We start from the raw sequence: 18220 nt of genomic DNA on the forward strand, positions 1-18220 counted from the left end.
ATAGAGAATATCGTCCGGGTAGGCTATATATATTTTCTGCCGGTCTCTAAAACCCCTCGCCCTGCGAAGAGTCCCTCACGATTTGCGCTCCAATGTCGTATGGATCATCTAGGTACGCCGACATGTCTCGGGAGAAATTGTTAGTGGAGGGGTGGTAGCCGATTTATAAAGGGTGTGGTTAACGGAAACCTCGGGTTAACCAAGAACATAACCTGGTCGGAGCAGGTTTGAGATGCAGCGTAAATTGCCATGGCAGCATACCTCGGTTAAAACCTATCCACCTTTCGTAGTACGGGTTAATCGGGAAGTTACGCCACACGTGATCAAGTTACTCTCGAAGTTACCCAGATAAGCCAGAAACCCCGCTTCGTAGTACAGGCCCCAGCAATCATCTCCTTACGACCGCTGGAAACAAACAAAGTGGGGGCACCCCGTCCCCCAAACAAAAACAAAACCCTGTGTGGAATTTCTCTGGGAATACTGAAGGTAGGGGTGAGCTTCGTTTGGTCCGTGGCTAAAATCTAAATTTTACGTCGTTTTGGCCAAAAGCCTTTAATGACCTGATGATGGTGACCTGAATAGAAAACTAGAAAAGCAATCTGAATCCAGCCATAAAAAAAAACACCGATTAAAAAAACTAGTGTACTCTGGGCTGGCCTCATAAACCTGAAATGAAACCATAAAGGATGCCATCAATAGGTTTACTATTTTATTACACAGCGTCAATGCATAATTTATCAGTTAGCCCAGTTAACAAAAAGGATATTTAATTGTATAAAACTATGAATGGTGTTTGGTGGCACCGGCGTGGCTTTGATCACATTCACCAATAAGAAAAACTACCCAAAGGTCTATTTCTTTTGAGACGGGTGTCCTCTTCTTGTGGACGTGTCCCTTGATGTCCATCCTCACAGCTGATGTGGGTCACATAAGCGCTTGTTGCCACTTAAGAGAAAGAGACTTAACAGAAAATAGTACCTTCTACTGTATGGAGATGACTTTAAACAGGACCAAGCAGGGGAACTATCCTTTCCGTGTGCAGAATCTATGAAACACTGGGACCTCAGTGATTCTCTTTATCATGATCACATGCTCATTTATGTTGTTTCCAGCCTTCACCATAGCCCCTAAGATGTGAAAAAAAAACATCTGAGGAAGGCATGAAACATACAGACACACATTCACACATATGCACACAGAGTGTTCAGTTGGAGCATTACAGTCTGCTTTGACGGAGGTCACTTCTTTTTCTTCTTATTCTTCCCTTTGGTTTTGTCATTTCCTGTGGAAGCCTTCCCAGAGCCGCCATCTTGGCTCAATCTCTTAGCCCACTCTCTCTGCAGCTGCTCTAAAAGCTTTGGCGTGAGCAGTCCATCCTGAACCAGCTTGGAGCCCAGAGGGCTGTCCACTCTCCCGGGTCCAGACGGGCTTCTGTGGTTCAGGGCCTTGGTCCCTCGGCCTCTGGGGCCCGCCGTATCATTTTGGGAGGTCTGGGTAGCGTTTGGTCCGGTGGCGGCGGTCACTCCCGGTGCGCCCTGGGACTCAGAGGCCCGGATAAGGCGGGTGATACTGCGGACGCCCTGCTGGATGATGGTGTCCAGCTCCTTCTGCACCTCGCGCACCTGGTTGGCATCAGGGAACATGTCCATGAAGCGATAGCTGCCAAAAGAAATGAAGAGGAACATCTCTTACAAATGGGGGTACAAAATCTTCCTGTTCAATTGACAGCATGACTACTGCTCATTTCAGCAATGATTAAGTCATAATATGGTCATAACCTTTTTTGTCAAATGCTTATTTAAAATGTTTTGCAAATCACTTTAGACAAAAGTCTGTCAAATAAAAATAAAATAAACCATACTTCAACTCTATAGCTGTGTTCAAAATCTTCATGATTTCAATATACAGCTCTGGAAAAAAATGAGACCACTGCACATTTTTCTGATGTCATCCTACGGTTGCTGAGTGACATTCGAATGAGTTGACGGTCATATTCAAATTTGCAGTGGTCTCTTAATCTTGAATATGACCGTCAACTCATTCGAATGTCACCTCAGCAAACGTAGGAAGACATCAGAAAAATGTGCAGTGGTCTTAACTTTTTCCAGAGTTGTATAGTGCACTCTGTAGTAAACAACCTCTACAGTTATTCACTTTAAACTGCACAACATAGTAAAAATATTAATAAATAATAAAATATTTAAAACACAGTGTATTTTGAGAGCCCACCTGAGCCACAGGTAAAGGTCCAGGACGTCATGCACGGCCTCCAAGTGCACCAGGTCCTTGATGTTTTTGGGCGGGGCCAGAGGCCAGCTGACATGGCGACACACCCAACCAAAGGTCAGTGGCTCGTCCCGACTGAACTGTCTGGCGAACTGGAAGACAGCGAGAGATAGAGAGAGACCCAGACACATAATAGGGGTCCTCAGTGAACCAAAGTCCTCATAAACCATATCTGATGCGCTGCTCAACAGGAAATGACAAAGGTAATACAGATAAAGGTAAAAAGGTAAAATATGTCTTGTCTTCACCATGGGATAGTGAGAAACGTAATTTCGATCTCTTTGTATGTCTGGAACATGTGAAGAAATTGACAATAAAGCTGACTTTGACTTTGATAGAGCCAGGAAGTGTCGTATAAAACCATAAAGAGACATGGTAATGGCTTCTTAAGAAAATGATAACATATATGTACAATGAGTAATGTCTGTACAAAGTCACTGGTGAGAGTGGTGGTGGTGTGTGTGTGTGTGTGTGGGAGGGGGGGGTTACATTGGGCCGCAATACCCTTATTAGCAAATAGGCTTATTATTTTTTCATTATCTGATTCAGTCAATATCGACATTTAAGTAAATATTCCCAGCAGAGCAGAGATAAGCCTGAGAAAGTAAATATAATAGTCAGGACCCCTGGCTCTGTATGATGGCACAGACAGGCACCTCAGAAGGACACTGTGGGCTAGAGTTATGGCTTGCTGGAAATACAACTCAACTGAACATCACATGAGGGGGTGATGGTGGTTGTGGTGTTGGAAGTGGCCACAGACTGCAATATGCTTATAACAAAATGGTCAAAGAGGTGCCTCTGATGATGATATCCAGATAATAACAATAAAAACAGGAGAACCAATGAGATGAATTGCTGCCCTTAACACTCCCTCTGTGACGAGAGTCATTAGCAAAGATTCTAGCTCCGCTCTAGAATCTTTGGTCATTAGTTGGCGTCTCTGGTGTGGTGGGGGGCGTATGTACCTTGAGGAAGGAGGTGCAGACGAATGGCTGTTTCCTGTTGATGGGGGCAGTGCAGAACACGTAGCGCGAGCGCAAGTTTAACGGAATGTGCTGAATCATGTCAGCCAGGAACTTGAAGTCATCAATGTTGCAGACAAAATATAGTCCATCTACTTGTGACAGGCTGACAAATATATCCTAGAAAAAAGTTGGAAAAAAGACTAATCACTGAGTACATAAACAGATCGTGTTTCCGATAAGAAATCACTGAGAGATGTCATGAATTGCCTTGAAAATAGCATTCATCTGTGTGAGAAGCAGGGAATATTAAGTGTTGCTTTACAATGGAAGTGTTTCAGACAGCTTGAGTGACCTACAATCAGATTGGAGAGAGTAGCATCCGGGAGGTGATACGCAAACATCTCAATCTGCTCTGCTGTGGGATGCAAACCTGCCGTCTGCATATTCGTAAAAGCAGAAGAAAAATATATATATTTTTTTAAAAAAAAGCTTCATAAGACACCTTTAAGAATTCTCTGCAAGAGTTCACTACAAACCTGCCCTGGCGCTCTACAATACTGACAATTGGTTCTAAACAATTCACAGTTAATGTACTAGTTATACACTAAGTCCATATAAAATTGCAACCAATTGCAACCCATCACGCACTCAATCGCGCACACCCACCCACACACACACCTCTATAGGTTCAACAGTCTGGCCCAGTATTTCCTTGAGGATGGGCAAGTCGTCGCGGTACATGGTGGTGACCTCGCCCTCGTTGTAGACGGAACTGAAGCGTCCGGCGCGTCCTGCGATCTGCAGCGCCTGCGAGGTGGAGATGGTGTCCATCTCCTTCTCCCCCTTCTCGTTGGTGGTGGGCTTCACCAGAGAGTTGAAGATGATGCGCTTAATGCTCCTGAGGAGGACACACAGGAGAGATCCACAGACAGGATGAGAATCGTGCATTGTTATGACACCATCTATCCCTACCCAATTAGCATCATCATTGATCGTGATTTCACCCGCCATGCACGCCCCCATTGTTGACTCCATGGTTACGGACATACAGTATGCACACCAGTCAGAGCGCTAATCACAAAAGTGTACTTTGTGAGGAAATGGCTGAAAAAAAATGAAAGTGGCATACATACAGATTTAATCCCATGCCTATAGCATCTGTAGCAACAAGGATTTTGCAGGGGTCATCTGGGTCATTGAACTTCTTGGCTTGGGATAACTTTGTGCCTGTCGAACAGAAATGTATTATAGACAGTGTCCTATTTCTGCTAAGGGATTTTTGAAAGAAAAAGAGTTACAGTTCAAATCTAAAATAAAAATAAAAATCTAAAAGGTTTGGGTTTATGAGAGCTACAACACTGCTGTTTATAATGCATTTTGATTATATTACTTTATCTATTTATTTCCTGTTGCTGCTTCACAGACTTGTCAATGGAGGCCTGTTACCACAATAAACCCTACCGTGGAGCCTCATTTTTGAACTGCACACTTGTAAGGATGCTAGTGTTCCGGTATATGGATGTGTGTGAGACGTAGACAGGCCCTGATGCAAAAGCTGGGCAAAGTGCAAAGTCTGTCTATGAGCAAAGTTCTTGTTCATGAACTAACAGAATCATGTGGCGTGAGACAGCTTTCGGCTGCCCCCACCGCTGTTTGTGCTTAGGATCTTTATCATGGTTTTAAATTGGCAAATAGATTTTACATAGTTATTAAGCAGGCTTTAGACTTTGCACTTTGCCCAGCATTTAAATTAGGGCTCACTGTGTGTGTTGGTGTGGCAGCAAGTTACTCACCGGGAGGTAGGCTGCCATAGATAACAGCACACTCCTGGCCCCTGAGCTCAATCTGTCTGCTGATGGAGTAGATGTCATTTTTACTGAAGCACACGATGCAGTCTCCAGGCCTCAGGTTGTCCAGCGACTCCACTGCTTGGTCCAGAATGGAAAACGGCGTCAGTCTTTTGTAGTTATGAACCTAGACAATGGACAAAGAGGTTGTGTCAAGAACATGCTTTCTTGGCATAGTGTTCTGTAAAGAGTGTTAAAATATCAATTGTTAACATTTCTAAATAAATGAATACAATTGAGACTGAACTGAAATGAGATGTCGCTTACTTGTGGCAATTCATTTCTAAGCTAAAAACTAATCTTTTGCTATTGCCAGTAAATTACACTTTGTATTTTGTCATTAAAAATGAGACTGGTCAGATTTCCTAGACTTACCTCCACCTCTTCACCTGTGGTGTACATCAGCTCTTTGATGAAGTTGATGGCTGCGGTTTCTCCACAAACATGGATCTCTTCAGCACACAATCCTGCTCAGACCAACAATAAAAAGTAAAACTAATTCCACACTCAATGATTCTATGGTGGACTTCGGTGTCCTAAAGATAAAACGTTAATTATAAGGTCATGTAGGCTCAGTTTGCAACTGCAACTGCACTAATTTGGTTTAGAGGTCCAAAATGTCTTCCTCAATTAAATATTTCAGGGAATGACAGAAACAGCAGGTAAGACTGACCCAAAAGGGCTCTGGTCCATGCCCATCCTCGAGACGGATCTTTGATCATCTGAATCTCATCAATCACGGCCACCTCATCTACATAGTGGACAGACAAAAAGCATTGTTGTATATCAGACAAAAGAAGCTGCAAGGCAGCATTGATCCCACTGAACACAAACCACTGGGTAATCAAGTTGAATTTACCGGTTTCAAGTTTACTAAATAAATCAATGTCTTTAAAGTCGTTCATCTCCAATGTACCACATACGGATTGATTTTATGAACTGAATACTGAAAGGCATGGGAACTCACAGGGAGTATTAACGCTGCACATTTCGATGGTACAGGCCACATGACCGGCCTGTCTCCCGTCTGGGTCTACAAAGGCCCGCTCCTCTCCAGTCACCAGGTCACAAGGCACACCCTGCAGGGAAGCAAAACGTTGACTTACTCTGAATTCTCTCTCTCTCTCTCTCTCTCTCTCTCTCTCTCTCTCTCTCTCTCTCTCTCTCTCTCTCTCTCTCTCTCTCTCTCTCTCTCTCTCTCTCTCTCTCTATATATATATATATATATATATATATATATATATATATATATATATATATACACACACATTAAGTAGAAATGCACTAGTTGATGTTTTTAATTGATCATAGATTCAAACGATGTCTTTACATACACATCAGTGTCTGTTTTAAAACAGATGCTTTGTTGCTGAGAGAGGCATGCGCTTCATCAAGAGCAATACAATTCAATGATTAAAACTTACAGCATTATTGGTCTTTTCAGAGATTTCATGAGCGAGTAGTTTTAATGGTCCACAGTAGACACCAGATTTGGCTGCTAGGTATCTCTGGATGGCATGATAGGTTTTCCCACTGTTTGTTGGGCCAGCATGAAAGATGACTTTTCTGTCAATTGTTCTTGCTTCAGGATACCTGTAGGAATACAGATGAATATAGAAGGTGACATACTGCAGAAACGATAATTTCTAATTGTATATGCAGACTCCAAAGCAATGAACAAATTCACACATTGGTACCAAAACTCAAAGCAACAGACAGCTCACATGTAACTGTTTTGAGTATGAACTTCCCACTTAAAAATGTGTCCTTGATACATACCAGTTGGCTGGAACACGCAAGTCACTGATCTTGCGCAAGTCATCCATGCAGTCCAACATGGGAAATATTTGTTTAGCATGTCTGATGAAGTATGGGTATATATCATCTACATGTCCTAGAAAACATCAGTGGAAAATGATGCTCATTAAGAAAGTCTGTCCATACGGAATCTTCATTTTCAAAATCACCATCTACCTTGTATTATATTTAGCAAGTGTATTAGGTGCAAAATAAAATACCAATATTTTAAGAAATTATGTGAAAGATTCAGTCAGTGGGATTTCTTGTGGTTGCGGAAGAATTGGAACCCTCAGCCAAAACACAACAGCTCTGATCTGATCTGAGCATTACAGTTAATATACCCTGGCATAAGAATGCCTGTCTGTTCATGTAAGAAAACACACCTGTTGCTGAGTTCACTGATATGAGTACTGCAAAGTAACTGACATTCCAAACTTGACAGACACCTGACAGTGGACACTGTGACAGCACTAACCTGCTCCACAGCAGATGTCATGTAGAATGATGTGCAGATCTGCAGTAATCGCGGTCATTTCCAAGACGTACTTCCTGAAACTGACGAAAGCTTGGTGAAAGAGCCGAGCTGCAAAGAGAAGGATCATCAGTTCACAAAGACGCCGGCGAGCCAAAAACAGATGAAACAAAACCGAAACGGCATCATCAGTAGCGACAATTATGGCTCACTTTAACTTACCATCCAAACCCTGGTCTGCAGCAAGTTTCTGCATCTCTTTCTTTTTGTAGAATTTGTTTAGGACCTTCAAAAGTTCACCTGTCGATACAATTCCAGAGGCGGTGCGAATGTTTACAACCCATTTTAATTAGCAACCCGAACAGTATAACGTTACAAATTCTGAAATCTCAGCTCAGGATGGCCGAGAGAAAAAATGTAGGCAACAAGACCCACAATTTCAGTAAGACACACTCTAAACTGTTACTTGCATCTCCTTGTTTAATGTCTAAGAAGCAAGGATTAATGTTAACCTTACCTTTATCCAGTGGTTGAGTCAACTCAAGACCTATTGATCCATCCCCAACCGTTTCACCTTTTACAGTTATAGGCACAAATAACGAGGTATCTGGGGGGCGGGATGAACTATTCGATGATACACTCCGTCTCTGGGAATCTCCACATAATCCATTTTCTTGTACATATACAGGGTGAGTAGTCCAGAGTCTGTGAACAGTTGCTGATAGAGGGGCTGTAACGTTACGCACTCTGTGTTTGACAGGTATGCGAGAAAGAGCTAAAATACAAAGATTAAGCGACATCTTAAATGCACTTGATTGAAAAGAAGCAGTGATATGAGACTACACCGACCATTTGACATGTTTGGGAAAAGTCACTATCGTTGCTTTTAACCTTAGCTACACAACATTTCCACGCAAAGGACGGACGGTCAACATTACAGCAGGGAAACTCACTGAAACAACGTGTGTTAAAGGACCCATGAGCTTGTAGGCGTTTGTAGCAGTGCCTGATATTTTTACTGCCTGAAATAAACATTTTGAAAGTGATCAAAATATTACGCTGTTTTGTCCAGTTGATGTAGTTTCTAAAAAACATTTTATATAGCGCTACCAAAATAAACATCAGGAGCCACTGCAACCCGAAAGTTGATCAAAATATTACGCTTTTGTCCAGTTGATGTAGTTTCTGGAGTTTAGTGAAAAAACGTCAGAGTTTTAAACAGGGCATATATTTCGATTTCTGCCGCTTGTTGGCCAAAAATACATCATCTTTATGCAGACAGGATTCGATCCCCATTTCCAGAGAATGGTTCTTGCTCCGCCTTACCTTTGGTTCTACCTTCTGCTTTAGCAAAACTACACTAGTTACGCTAGTTTGGCCAACATTTACTGAAATGTGTGAATTACTGTAATTTCATAGTACTATGTTAATCGCATGAGTAAACAATGTGCGTGGTCCAAAGTATTTGTTTATAAAAAAGCTTAACGTTTAGTTTACACTTTTGTGACACCCTGTTAGCTAGCCGACATTCTCTGACTCAACCTTTTACTGTCTATGGCTCACATGGCTCAAGGGGCTAACGTTATGGCTCCATCAAGTGGATGGCCAGGGGCCTGTACTACGAAGGGAGCTTAACCTACCCAGATGTAACCCAGGGTTACTTTGTTAAACCGGGGTTGACAAAACCTGGTTATCTTAAGTGGTGTTAATCGGTACTACGACGCTGATTATGAAGTTGATTTGTTGAACCGGGGTTAACCTAATTGGAGTTTGTGCGCGTTCACTTAAAAGGGGTGGGTTGCAGCGCAAGTCACCACTTTCAATGATGACGCGATCACCTTATTTTACGGATGAGGAATGCACAATTATTATGCCAAGTTATGAGGAATTAAAACCCACTCTACGACAACAATCAAATACGTCGGCAGTGAACAAAGCAAGGCAAGGCTGTTGGCAACGTATTGCAGATCGGGTAGCCTAAATGCCTGTAAAGTTTTATTTCCACATGTTCTTCAAATATGTGTTACGGAGAATTAATAGCTTGCGGAATGTCTGAAATGAGTTAAAAAATGGCCTATTTTGAGTTCATAGAAATGCCTACAGATGCAACACAATTTAGAAGTGGGCCTATAGATTACAGTAATAGGATAATTGAATGTTTAAGTAGCCCCCATTGACTGATTTAGTGTATGCCTAATCCTGTGAACATTTCAGATGCAACACCATTGCCAAACGCACATGGCAGCAGGTGAAAATGAAACACAAACACATTATTCAGAATAGTAGGTTTATATTTATAGCTTGCATTAATATTTCTTAATTATGAAAACATGTAGGCCTAGTATGCTTATAGCCTTCACTTGGCCTCTGTTTTACAGCTAACAAGAAAAATGTGTCTTTAAACACTACTGTAAGGAGTGTTTTACAGTAGCAGAGGAGTTGGCCATCGCAAATAATAGTGGAAGGCCGATTGTGGAAGGGGTTGAGGGAGGCATTCGTTCGGATTCTGGTGCTGTGGAAATGTGTAGCCTCTATGTGCAGGGTACAGTAGGCCTAATATGACATTCAATTCAACAAGTTTGTTAAAATTGTGATTTTAATTTATTAGGCCTACTGTAGGCTAGGCTATGTCCGATTTATTTTAGGCTATTCTTGCTCAGATGTTCAGCATACTGTAGGCTAGGCCTATGTCCGATTTATTTTCGGACATACAGTATTCTTGCTCAGATGTTCAGCATCACCGATTAGATGGAATACATGAATGTCCACGTAAGGGTATTGCTATGACGGGTGACATTAGAGACTTCTGCCTAGCTCATCTGACAAAGATAACGAATTCCTTCGGTTGACAATCTATATCTTAATAGAGAATATCGTCCGGGTATATATATATAGGCCTATATATATATATAGCCTACATATATATATATATATATATATAGGCTATAGTCTATAAATGGCAGTCTCTAAAACCCCTCGCCCTGCGAAGAGAGCCCCTCACGATTTGCGCTCCAATGTCGTATGGATCCTCCAGGTGCGCCGACTGTCTCGAATTGTTAGTGGAGGGGTACTTATAAAGGGTGTGGTTAACGGAAACCTCGGGTTAACCAAGAACATAACCTGGTCGGAGCAGGTTTGAGATGCAGGGTAAATTGCCATGGCAGCATACCTAGGTTAAAACATATCCACCTTTCGTAGTACGGGTTAATCTGGAAGTTATGCCACACGTGATCAAGTTACTCTCGAAGTTACCCAGATAAGCCAGTAACCCCGCTTCGTAGTACAGGCCCCTGGGAATGGAAGGCCCTAGAGATGAACTGGCTCAGGATGTGGTGATAGTCATACCCTGGAAATCCAGAGTTCTAATACAATCAGAAGAGAGGTATTTAAGTGAATGAATATGTCCATGTAGAATAACTAACATTTTATGAAACATAATAGCTGCAAAGACAATTTAGTTTATCAACGGTCTCTCTGGTTGCTGTGTTAATACCTCAGGATACCACATTCACCATAATGCAGTGCCATTTTCAGTTGTCAGCACTTTGTGCCATCCTGTAGGACTAATCAGAAAATATACAGTTAGTTAAGTTTTTGGACAGGGACACAATATTTGTAATTTTGCCTCTGCACTACCAGAATGGATCTGAACAAAGCAATCAAAATCTGCTAGAAGGGTAGACTTTCAGCTTTAATTCAAGGGGTTGAACAAAGATATTGCATAAACCATTTAGCAATTACAGACATTTTATACATTGTCACCCCATTTTTGTTAATGGATATATAACTTCAATGCTATTCTGCGTCGGTTGAGTTGAGTCTAACATGAAAGCCAAACCTTTATTAAGTGACTAGCTGGGTGCACAGCACTGCACCCCCTCCTCTCTCTCTGTCTCTCTCTCACACACACACAATCTCCGTGGTTGATTTTGGACAACCAAAAATGTGTGTTTCAGTTGAACATGAACTCTAGCACATGCATATTTTACAAACAATTGTATATTTGAGATAACCAATTTGAAGATGCAAAAACATTTGTCCACCAGACATCCTGTATGAGTATAAATCTGTATTTTTATTCTGACAGATGGATAAATAGCGTAAAGCTACATATTTACATTTTTTTTAAGGTCCACAAACTCAAGAAATCAGACACAGTATACAGAGTAAAAAGAGGGCTGACATGCAAGGGGTGTAGCCATATTTGGCATAAGAATTTCATCATCATTACCATACAGGCAATTTACATACAGTGACTAAAACTAGATTATCTGTGTATGCCTGCCCAGGATGTTCAGAAATTAATGGGGAACCGCTAGCTTGAAGCAAGTCAACTAGTGTAGCCTCTGTGAAAGTCGGTGTAAGTAAACTTTACGGAGTGGAATATTTCCGCATCACTTGAATTTCTCCCTCATAATGACTGCAGCTTGACAAAGTAATTGCAGTACCGGCAAAGCACAAGCTGAGCAAAAACTAACAGGTGCTCAACCCTTGACACAGATTCGACTTCTCACAAATAGAGGGATATGACAAACATTGTAGCTACATTGCTTTTAATCCATAGCTTCTCTTGCAAAAGCATACAGTATCTTCAAATATATAGAGAATTTTTATAAATCAAAGTTGCCACACAATTTGTAACAGTTTTGTGAGAGGGACTAAAAAACAAAGAAAAAGCATACAAATTAGACACTAAATATAATTTATGAGATATAAATCTTATACAGCTTGCAGTGAATTCCAAGATATGGCACCCCTTGGAACAAAGTATGCCTGATTTGCCATATAATGCAACCTTGAAAATGTGTTCCACAAGTTTAATGAACTGTAAATCTAACTTGATTCAACCAACCAATTACATGCATTGTTTGGCTCACTGCAGTATTAATAGTTGCTGTAATTTTATATCCCACCTTCTGGGTAAATTCTTTCTATTAGAATACATTTGCCTTTTGTCTTTTACATAAGGAACACAGTGTACTCCCGAAAGAAATAAGAAGATGCAATGAATTTTGCAATGAATGGTAGTTTTGTCGGTTCCAGTGTTTTTTTTTTCTTCTTCTGAGTATTTGTGAGTGTGTGTGTTGTGTATCATGAAAGGAGACAGGTCCTTAATGCTATAAAAGACTGCTTTACAGTGGACGGCAAGGTGAATGCAGCCTGTTCAAGCAAAAAGGATCATGTCACCACATGTTGAAGTGGAGTATGTGCTGGAGCCTGATAAGGAGTCATGGGTCTCTGGTCCAATGACCCGCTGGGCTGATGGGCTGATTGTGTGCCCCCTATCCACAGATTCGGTACTCATCCCCCCTCCACTCCTCACATTTCAGGCTGCTCGGCGGGAACCGTCGTCCGTGGCTCCGGAGACTCATAGCGCTGGTGGAAGTTGCGTTTCCGCAGTTTCTCTGGAGCCTTTCTCCACAAGACAATTTCCTGTTCACCGGAATGAGGAAGCATCACATCAAACAAAGACCTACCATGCTAATACGCCTTCTCTAGTTTGAAGTGTATGCTAAATTCTGCTGCACTTGCCATTCTCATGTGACCGTTAGGGAGGGCGGCTGCCTGTTTTACCTGCTGTTTGAAGTACCGCCGGTCCTCCTCATCCACCAGGACCAAGTTGAGGAAGTAGCGCACTGAGAACTTCTTATTGACGTCTCTCATGGTGGCGGTCAGGTCGTATCCAGCCAGGAAGAGGCGGATGGGAATGGATTCTCCTAAGGGTCAGAGGGGTCAAAGCAGATGGCTTAGGGAAAATCAGGCATCCTGACCTGAGCATGCAATAAGCAGTTTCTCCCAGCTGTTACTGGTCAGTGTTACCTTTGACTGGCGCCCCGTCCATAATCTCATACTTGGCTACAGTCTCAGTTTCTGTGGTTGTACTGGGACCTGGGATGGAGGAATAGTAGTAGTAGGGTTTTAGTTAAAAGCCATATCAGCATATATGGCCATGTCATGGAACAAAATGTGTAATAGAACAATATAAATGAGTGAGCAGCTAGCAGATCGTTAGGAAAGGTTAGATGAATGTGATCATTTATGTTTGAGCCTTTTTTGGGCCTGAAATCGCTGATACAACCTTTAAGCCTATTTAACATTACACATAACGATACAGGATACAGCAACAATGCCCCCACCATCCAACACATAAAAACGTAACACATTCATTGACGCGTTTTCAGGCATCATGTTTAATTAGCCATCCTACATGACAACAAATAACAAAATCAAAATGTGCAACTGGTCTATGAGCTCTCACACTAAGAAAACAGGGTGGAGAACAACATTTTGAAACACAAAGAACAAAGAGAACATGGGCTTAAGATTTATAAAAAAAAAAAAAAAATTATGACCTTTCTGACATTGCCCTTTTCATCTCGTGTACCACCTAGTGGAAGCTCACGTACCACAGTTTGGGAATCCCAGGAATTAGGTCTTTCCTCAAAATGAATATGACCAGTTTCCCATACACTGACTCCCATACTGTTTATGTTTATGGGAGGAAGATATTCATTCAGTTGATACATCTGCTCACTTCTAGAGCCAGCTCCATATTTCTATATCTTACCAATGCCTGTCATTTCTTTCTTGATCAGCTGCAGTTCCATGTGTTGAATCTTGATTCTCACAAGCAGAAAGTAGATCTTGCCCACAATTACATCTTTTAAGTGGTATCTGAGGACATGACACAAACGGGTCAGCTTTGTAGATTTGTAGAGCGATTATCCTAAAATAATTTTGACTGGTATGTCTGAAATACAACACCAACTGGCATTAAATATGGATGGATGCCTGTTGTATGCCTATCATTATGAATTGTATCATTGCCTATCAAGTTACTAAGGCTGCCTAAATGTCTTCAATTCAGATAACTGACTTCGTATTTCCATAAATCACAAGAAGATTAACAAAGCCTCACACACAGACACAAACACAAAAAAATTGTGGATAACTTTTTGAAAACGTTATTTTAGTAAAAAAACACTAAAAGAGGAGACTTGGATATATGCTGGAAACACTGGAAATCTTTTTTTCAAAAAGGGGGTGTGGCTTCATACTATGATGCTGAATGCATGTGTGATGATGATGATAACCAAAGTTAAGAGCTTACTTGGACTTGTTGTACTCAAACTCTATGTGTAGGCAGTCCTCAATGCCGACTTCCATCTTTATAGAGTTGTTGACGTCGGGATAGGTGGCCAACTGGTGCACTATAAGGTCATACTCTTTCACCAAGTCTGACAGTCTCCTCACTATAGTTACTTTGAGGAAGTATCTGAAGAGAACACATTCAAGTGTGAGAGGAAAACAATACTCATCAACCATTATCCATGACACTTACGCCTTACTTTGTCTAGGGCAGCCGTGGCCTACTGGTTAGGGCTTCGGCCTTGGAAGGGTTGCCGGTTCGATTCCCGACCAGTAGGAAAAATGTGGGCGGGGGAAGTGGTTGAGCACTGCACCTAACCCCTCACTGCTCCCCGAGCGCCACTGTAGCAAGGCGACTCACTGCTCCGGGTTAGTGTGTGTTTCCCCTCACTGTGGGCTCATTCTGTGCTTCACCTCACTGTGTGGTCTGTGTGTTCACTAATTCACGGATGGGATAAATTCAGAGACCAAATTCCTTGTATACGCAAGTATACTTGGCCTATTAACCTGATTTACGATTATTCACGCGGCGGCCATTGTAAACCAAAACGAGTCTATGGGGTACACTGACTATTAACACGTTTTCGCCACCTACTGGCGAATGCATAGAACACAACAATCCTATGGATTGCGTACCCCATATCCACGTTTTGGTTTACAATGGCTGCCATGGGAATAAGAAGCATAGTATGTGTAGTATAGGTGTACACTGCTTATGATCTCAACAACACTTGCAGAAATGCAAACAACTATTTATAAATGTCCTAGATACTTAGGCAGAAATAACATGTCTAACCCAGAAGAAAGCCACTGACCTCAGTCGGACATTGGCTCCAACGTAAGACTCGTATGGTTTCTCCACCTGCATGAACTCAAAGTCATAGCTTCGGTTCTGAGTTAGCTCGCCTGGAAGGGCCAGCTCCTTCACCAGGTTCACAAACTCGTGCGTGTTGCTTTTGTCACTGAAGAGCTCTGGACACAGAGAGTTTACATTCAGTTCATTTTTGTATTCAACATTAACACCTCAGTGACCCTTTTAAACTAGGAATATTCTGATACTTTCAAATTTGGTAGAAACTTGCATTATGTAAAGTATTTATCTTTTTGCATAAACCTCTCTAAATTCCAAACATTACTGACCATTTTATTAACAGTCAATAACATGAAGAACATTCATCTATTTTCACAATAACAATTCCATTGTTATTTCCCCATCAAAGAGCAGGTTTGAGGACAATAGTGAATTATATTGTTCCATGTATGGTGCTGTGCCACATTTCTGGGCCTTCACATGACCACCACATGGCTTGCTAAGCTAAGCTTTCCACTGCCAAACTAAATTAGAGAAAAATCCCTGGCAAGGAATTCTTGTGTAAGTGCTGATGAACAGTTGGGTTATTTCTCATTGAAAACCGCACAATATGGTTTATGAAATATGGTTATCAATAATAATAATTTAAAAAAAAATTCTCACCAATCTGCCCAACAAACTCAATCCGGATCCCTTGATGCTCTAGTCTCTTTCCTGTCTGCTTCACATTGAGATTGACCTTGAAATCAAAATGACAAAAGTAACACATAAGTAAGAAATATGCAACAAACTAAACACATCACTGTTGAACCATTCAAGGATGTGCATGCTTGTTTCAGAAATAAAGCTATTTTACATTCCACATAAATTGGAGACTCAACACAATTCATTGTTTCTTTCATTAACCCGTTTCCCTCTGCCCTACTAATACCAGCATGCCATGGTTGTGCATTCCATTGGTACATTGAAGAGACATCATCAGTATAGCCTACATCAATATTGGCCTAGATTACGCAATTCGATGTGTTAAAATGTGTTTAATAAGACCAACTCGACTCTTTGACTTGTCCTACCTTCCCTGAAACAGACTCCCCGTCATAGAACAGATAGTGCTTCTCCACTTTCCCATCTTCAGTCTTGAGTTCCGCTGTCTTCCTCGTCTCCGCATCATTGAGTACGACATCAATTTCACACACTGGACCGAACAGGCCTCCCAGGAAACTCTGAGGAACATGTAAAAGGTGTGCTAAATATATACAATATATGTAAATTCACGCGACACAACTTCAAACGCGAACTATCCGACACACGACGGACTGTTTAATATTTGTAAAAGCCAAGGCTGTTATGATATTCGTCCTGTCATTTCTGCTGCTGGCTAACTTGTCAAGGCAAACATCCAATTTTAACAGTAGTGCTGTCGACGTTACCTAACATTACATTGTCATTAGCTCAATAAGCCGTGTGATGAAAATATGCAATAGAAATCATAGTTGTCGAACAAAATAGGGTTTGTGGAACATCCATGTCAGGATGGCCAATCCTGCAGCGCACGAGAATGTAGTGATAGCTCCGTCCACTTAGTTAACGTTACCGTTTTTCTGGCATACTGACGCTAATTATGTAGCCTACGGTGGGTTTTAATGTGCATCGTGTTTATTACGCTGTATTATTGCATGACTGCAAACACGTGAGGCATTAACTTACAGTTTACATGCATTTATTAGGCCCCGGTCTAAATACTCCACCCATCAAAACAAATCAGTTTCTGACAGACTTCCCTGGCCTTAGCAATCAAACTGGTTAGCTGAACAGCGCTAGCATGCTAATCAGCTGAGCAAATTGCGTTGGTTTGCAAGCTAACATCTGCTGAGATTTTCTGTTAGCAGTGCTCTCTTTCACTGTCAATGAGCGACGCATTCTCAGCATGAATACTTGATTTAAATCTTTATATGTATGTCTATATATTAATGACTCACCATTTCCACCCGTTTAAAAAACAGTCCAGGATATCTCTTCGACTCCACAGATGATTGAACAGCAATTCCATTGACTGCGAACTGAGGAAACACTGGGAACACTTGCGTCAATATGCATTTCAAAATAAAAGTTACGTGGAGCAACATAACGACGTCTCGATTTTGCAATTCTTAAAATGTCATACAAGAACACCACACACTATTGTTTGCAGTTGATGATCCGTGAAACAGCTCCATTAGTCATGACCATATTTTATATAGTGCACTTTACATTTCTATCTTACAGCTTATCTATTAGGCTATTTGCTGATGCCAATGGCAAAGAACATGGCCTTTTAATGATAAAATAATAGGCCTACAACAAACCTGAGAGTAGGCTACGTGTAAGTGTTGACTATATTTTCAGAGCAAAGAAAAGAATCAGATTAGAAGGTTAAAGGGTGAATTGTACAATGGGGTAGGCCTACTAAAGAAACTGTCAAAAGAAAATAGGCCTACATGTATATGTAAGCAAAACAATAATCATATGAAAATAAGGATAGACAGACAGACAGACAGATAGATAGATAGATAGATAGATATTGGTGTTGAGTAGGCCTACATGGGCAGTGCATCATTGCTACCCTGATGTTCTCACTCTTCACAGAAGTCAAATAGAATACCCCATTCAGACGGACATTGAAACTAACTTAACAAGGTCTAGTGTGTGACTAAATGACGATTGTTTTAAAGTAAAACCAGGTCAATGACAAAATGTATTTGTATTTGGAAGAAAAGGCCTAGCGAGACTGACTGATTACTTTCATTCATGTCGAGGGCCATTTAGGCTACGAACTTAGCCATGGACATTTCCTTTCCTCATGCTCAATTCTAACCCGACAAAGAGAAGAGACACTTTACTTTACTTT

The 18220-nt window shown here is 41.3% G+C and overlaps 2 protein-coding genes across 2 annotated transcripts; both read right to left on the reverse strand.

Annotated features, from left to right (window-relative positions):
• Nucleotides 1–696: 696 nt before the first annotated feature.
• On the reverse strand, nucleotides 697–8318 carry supv3l1 (SUV3-like helicase). The gene is made up of 15 exons (XM_048270559.1): nucleotides 7891–8318; nucleotides 7596–7673; nucleotides 7377–7484; nucleotides 6881–6995; nucleotides 6526–6694; nucleotides 6069–6180; nucleotides 5775–5852; nucleotides 5477–5568; nucleotides 5048–5228; nucleotides 4388–4481; nucleotides 3933–4152; nucleotides 3611–3691; nucleotides 3255–3431; nucleotides 2230–2378; nucleotides 697–1659 (listed from the first exon to the last, which is right to left on the reverse strand). Exons 1-15 carry the CDS (start codon nucleotides 8171–8173, stop codon nucleotides 1239–1241), a joined length of 2358 nt encoding a protein of 785 aa, XP_048126516.1. The 5' UTR covers nucleotides 8174–8318; the 3' UTR covers nucleotides 697–1238.
• Nucleotides 8319–11427: 3109 nt separating this feature from the next.
• vps26a (VPS26, retromer complex component A) lies at nucleotides 11428–17456 on the reverse strand. Its single transcript, XM_048270468.1, has 9 exons — nucleotides 17313–17456; nucleotides 16407–16556; nucleotides 15997–16072; nucleotides 15338–15494; nucleotides 14485–14649; nucleotides 13942–14048; nucleotides 13194–13262; nucleotides 12948–13090; nucleotides 11428–12806 (listed from the first exon to the last, which is right to left on the reverse strand). The coding sequence occupies exons 1-9, from the start codon at nucleotides 17313–17315 to the stop codon at nucleotides 12693–12695; spliced, it is 984 nt and encodes a 327-aa protein (XP_048126425.1). The 5' UTR covers nucleotides 17316–17456; the 3' UTR covers nucleotides 11428–12692.
• Nucleotides 17457–18220: the final 764 nt, after the last annotated feature.

This window comes from Alosa alosa, chromosome 18 (assembly GCF_017589495.1).
Source record: "Alosa alosa isolate M-15738 ecotype Scorff River chromosome 18, AALO_Geno_1.1, whole genome shotgun sequence".
Taxonomy (NCBI): domain Eukaryota; kingdom Metazoa; phylum Chordata; class Actinopteri; order Clupeiformes; family Clupeidae; genus Alosa; species Alosa alosa.

Excerpts from the sequence above, each read along its gene's own strand:
- supv3l1 (XM_048270559.1), bottom strand. The coding sequence starts at position 8,173 with ATGTCGCTTAATCTTTGTATTTTAGCTCTTTCTCGCATACCTGTCAAA. Across the intron at positions 7,485-7,595 it reads TGCAGACCAGGGTTTGGATG|CTCGGCTCTTTCACCAAGCT; the intron begins GTAAGTTAAAGT and ends TTCTCTTTGCAG. Across the intron at positions 4,153-4,387 it reads ATAGGCATGGGATTAAATCT|GAGCATTAAGCGCATCATCT; the intron begins GTATGTATGCCA and ends TGTCCTCCTCAG.
- vps26a (XM_048270468.1), bottom strand. Across the intron at positions 16,073-16,406 it reads GGGAGTCTGTTTCAGGGAAG|GTCAATCTCAATGTGAAGCA; the intron begins GTAGGACAAGTC and ends TTTGATTTCAAG. Across the intron at positions 15,495-15,996 it reads TGAGTTTGTTGGGCAGATTG|AGCTCTTCAGTGACAAAAGC; the intron begins GTGAGAATTTTT and ends CTCTGTGTCCAG.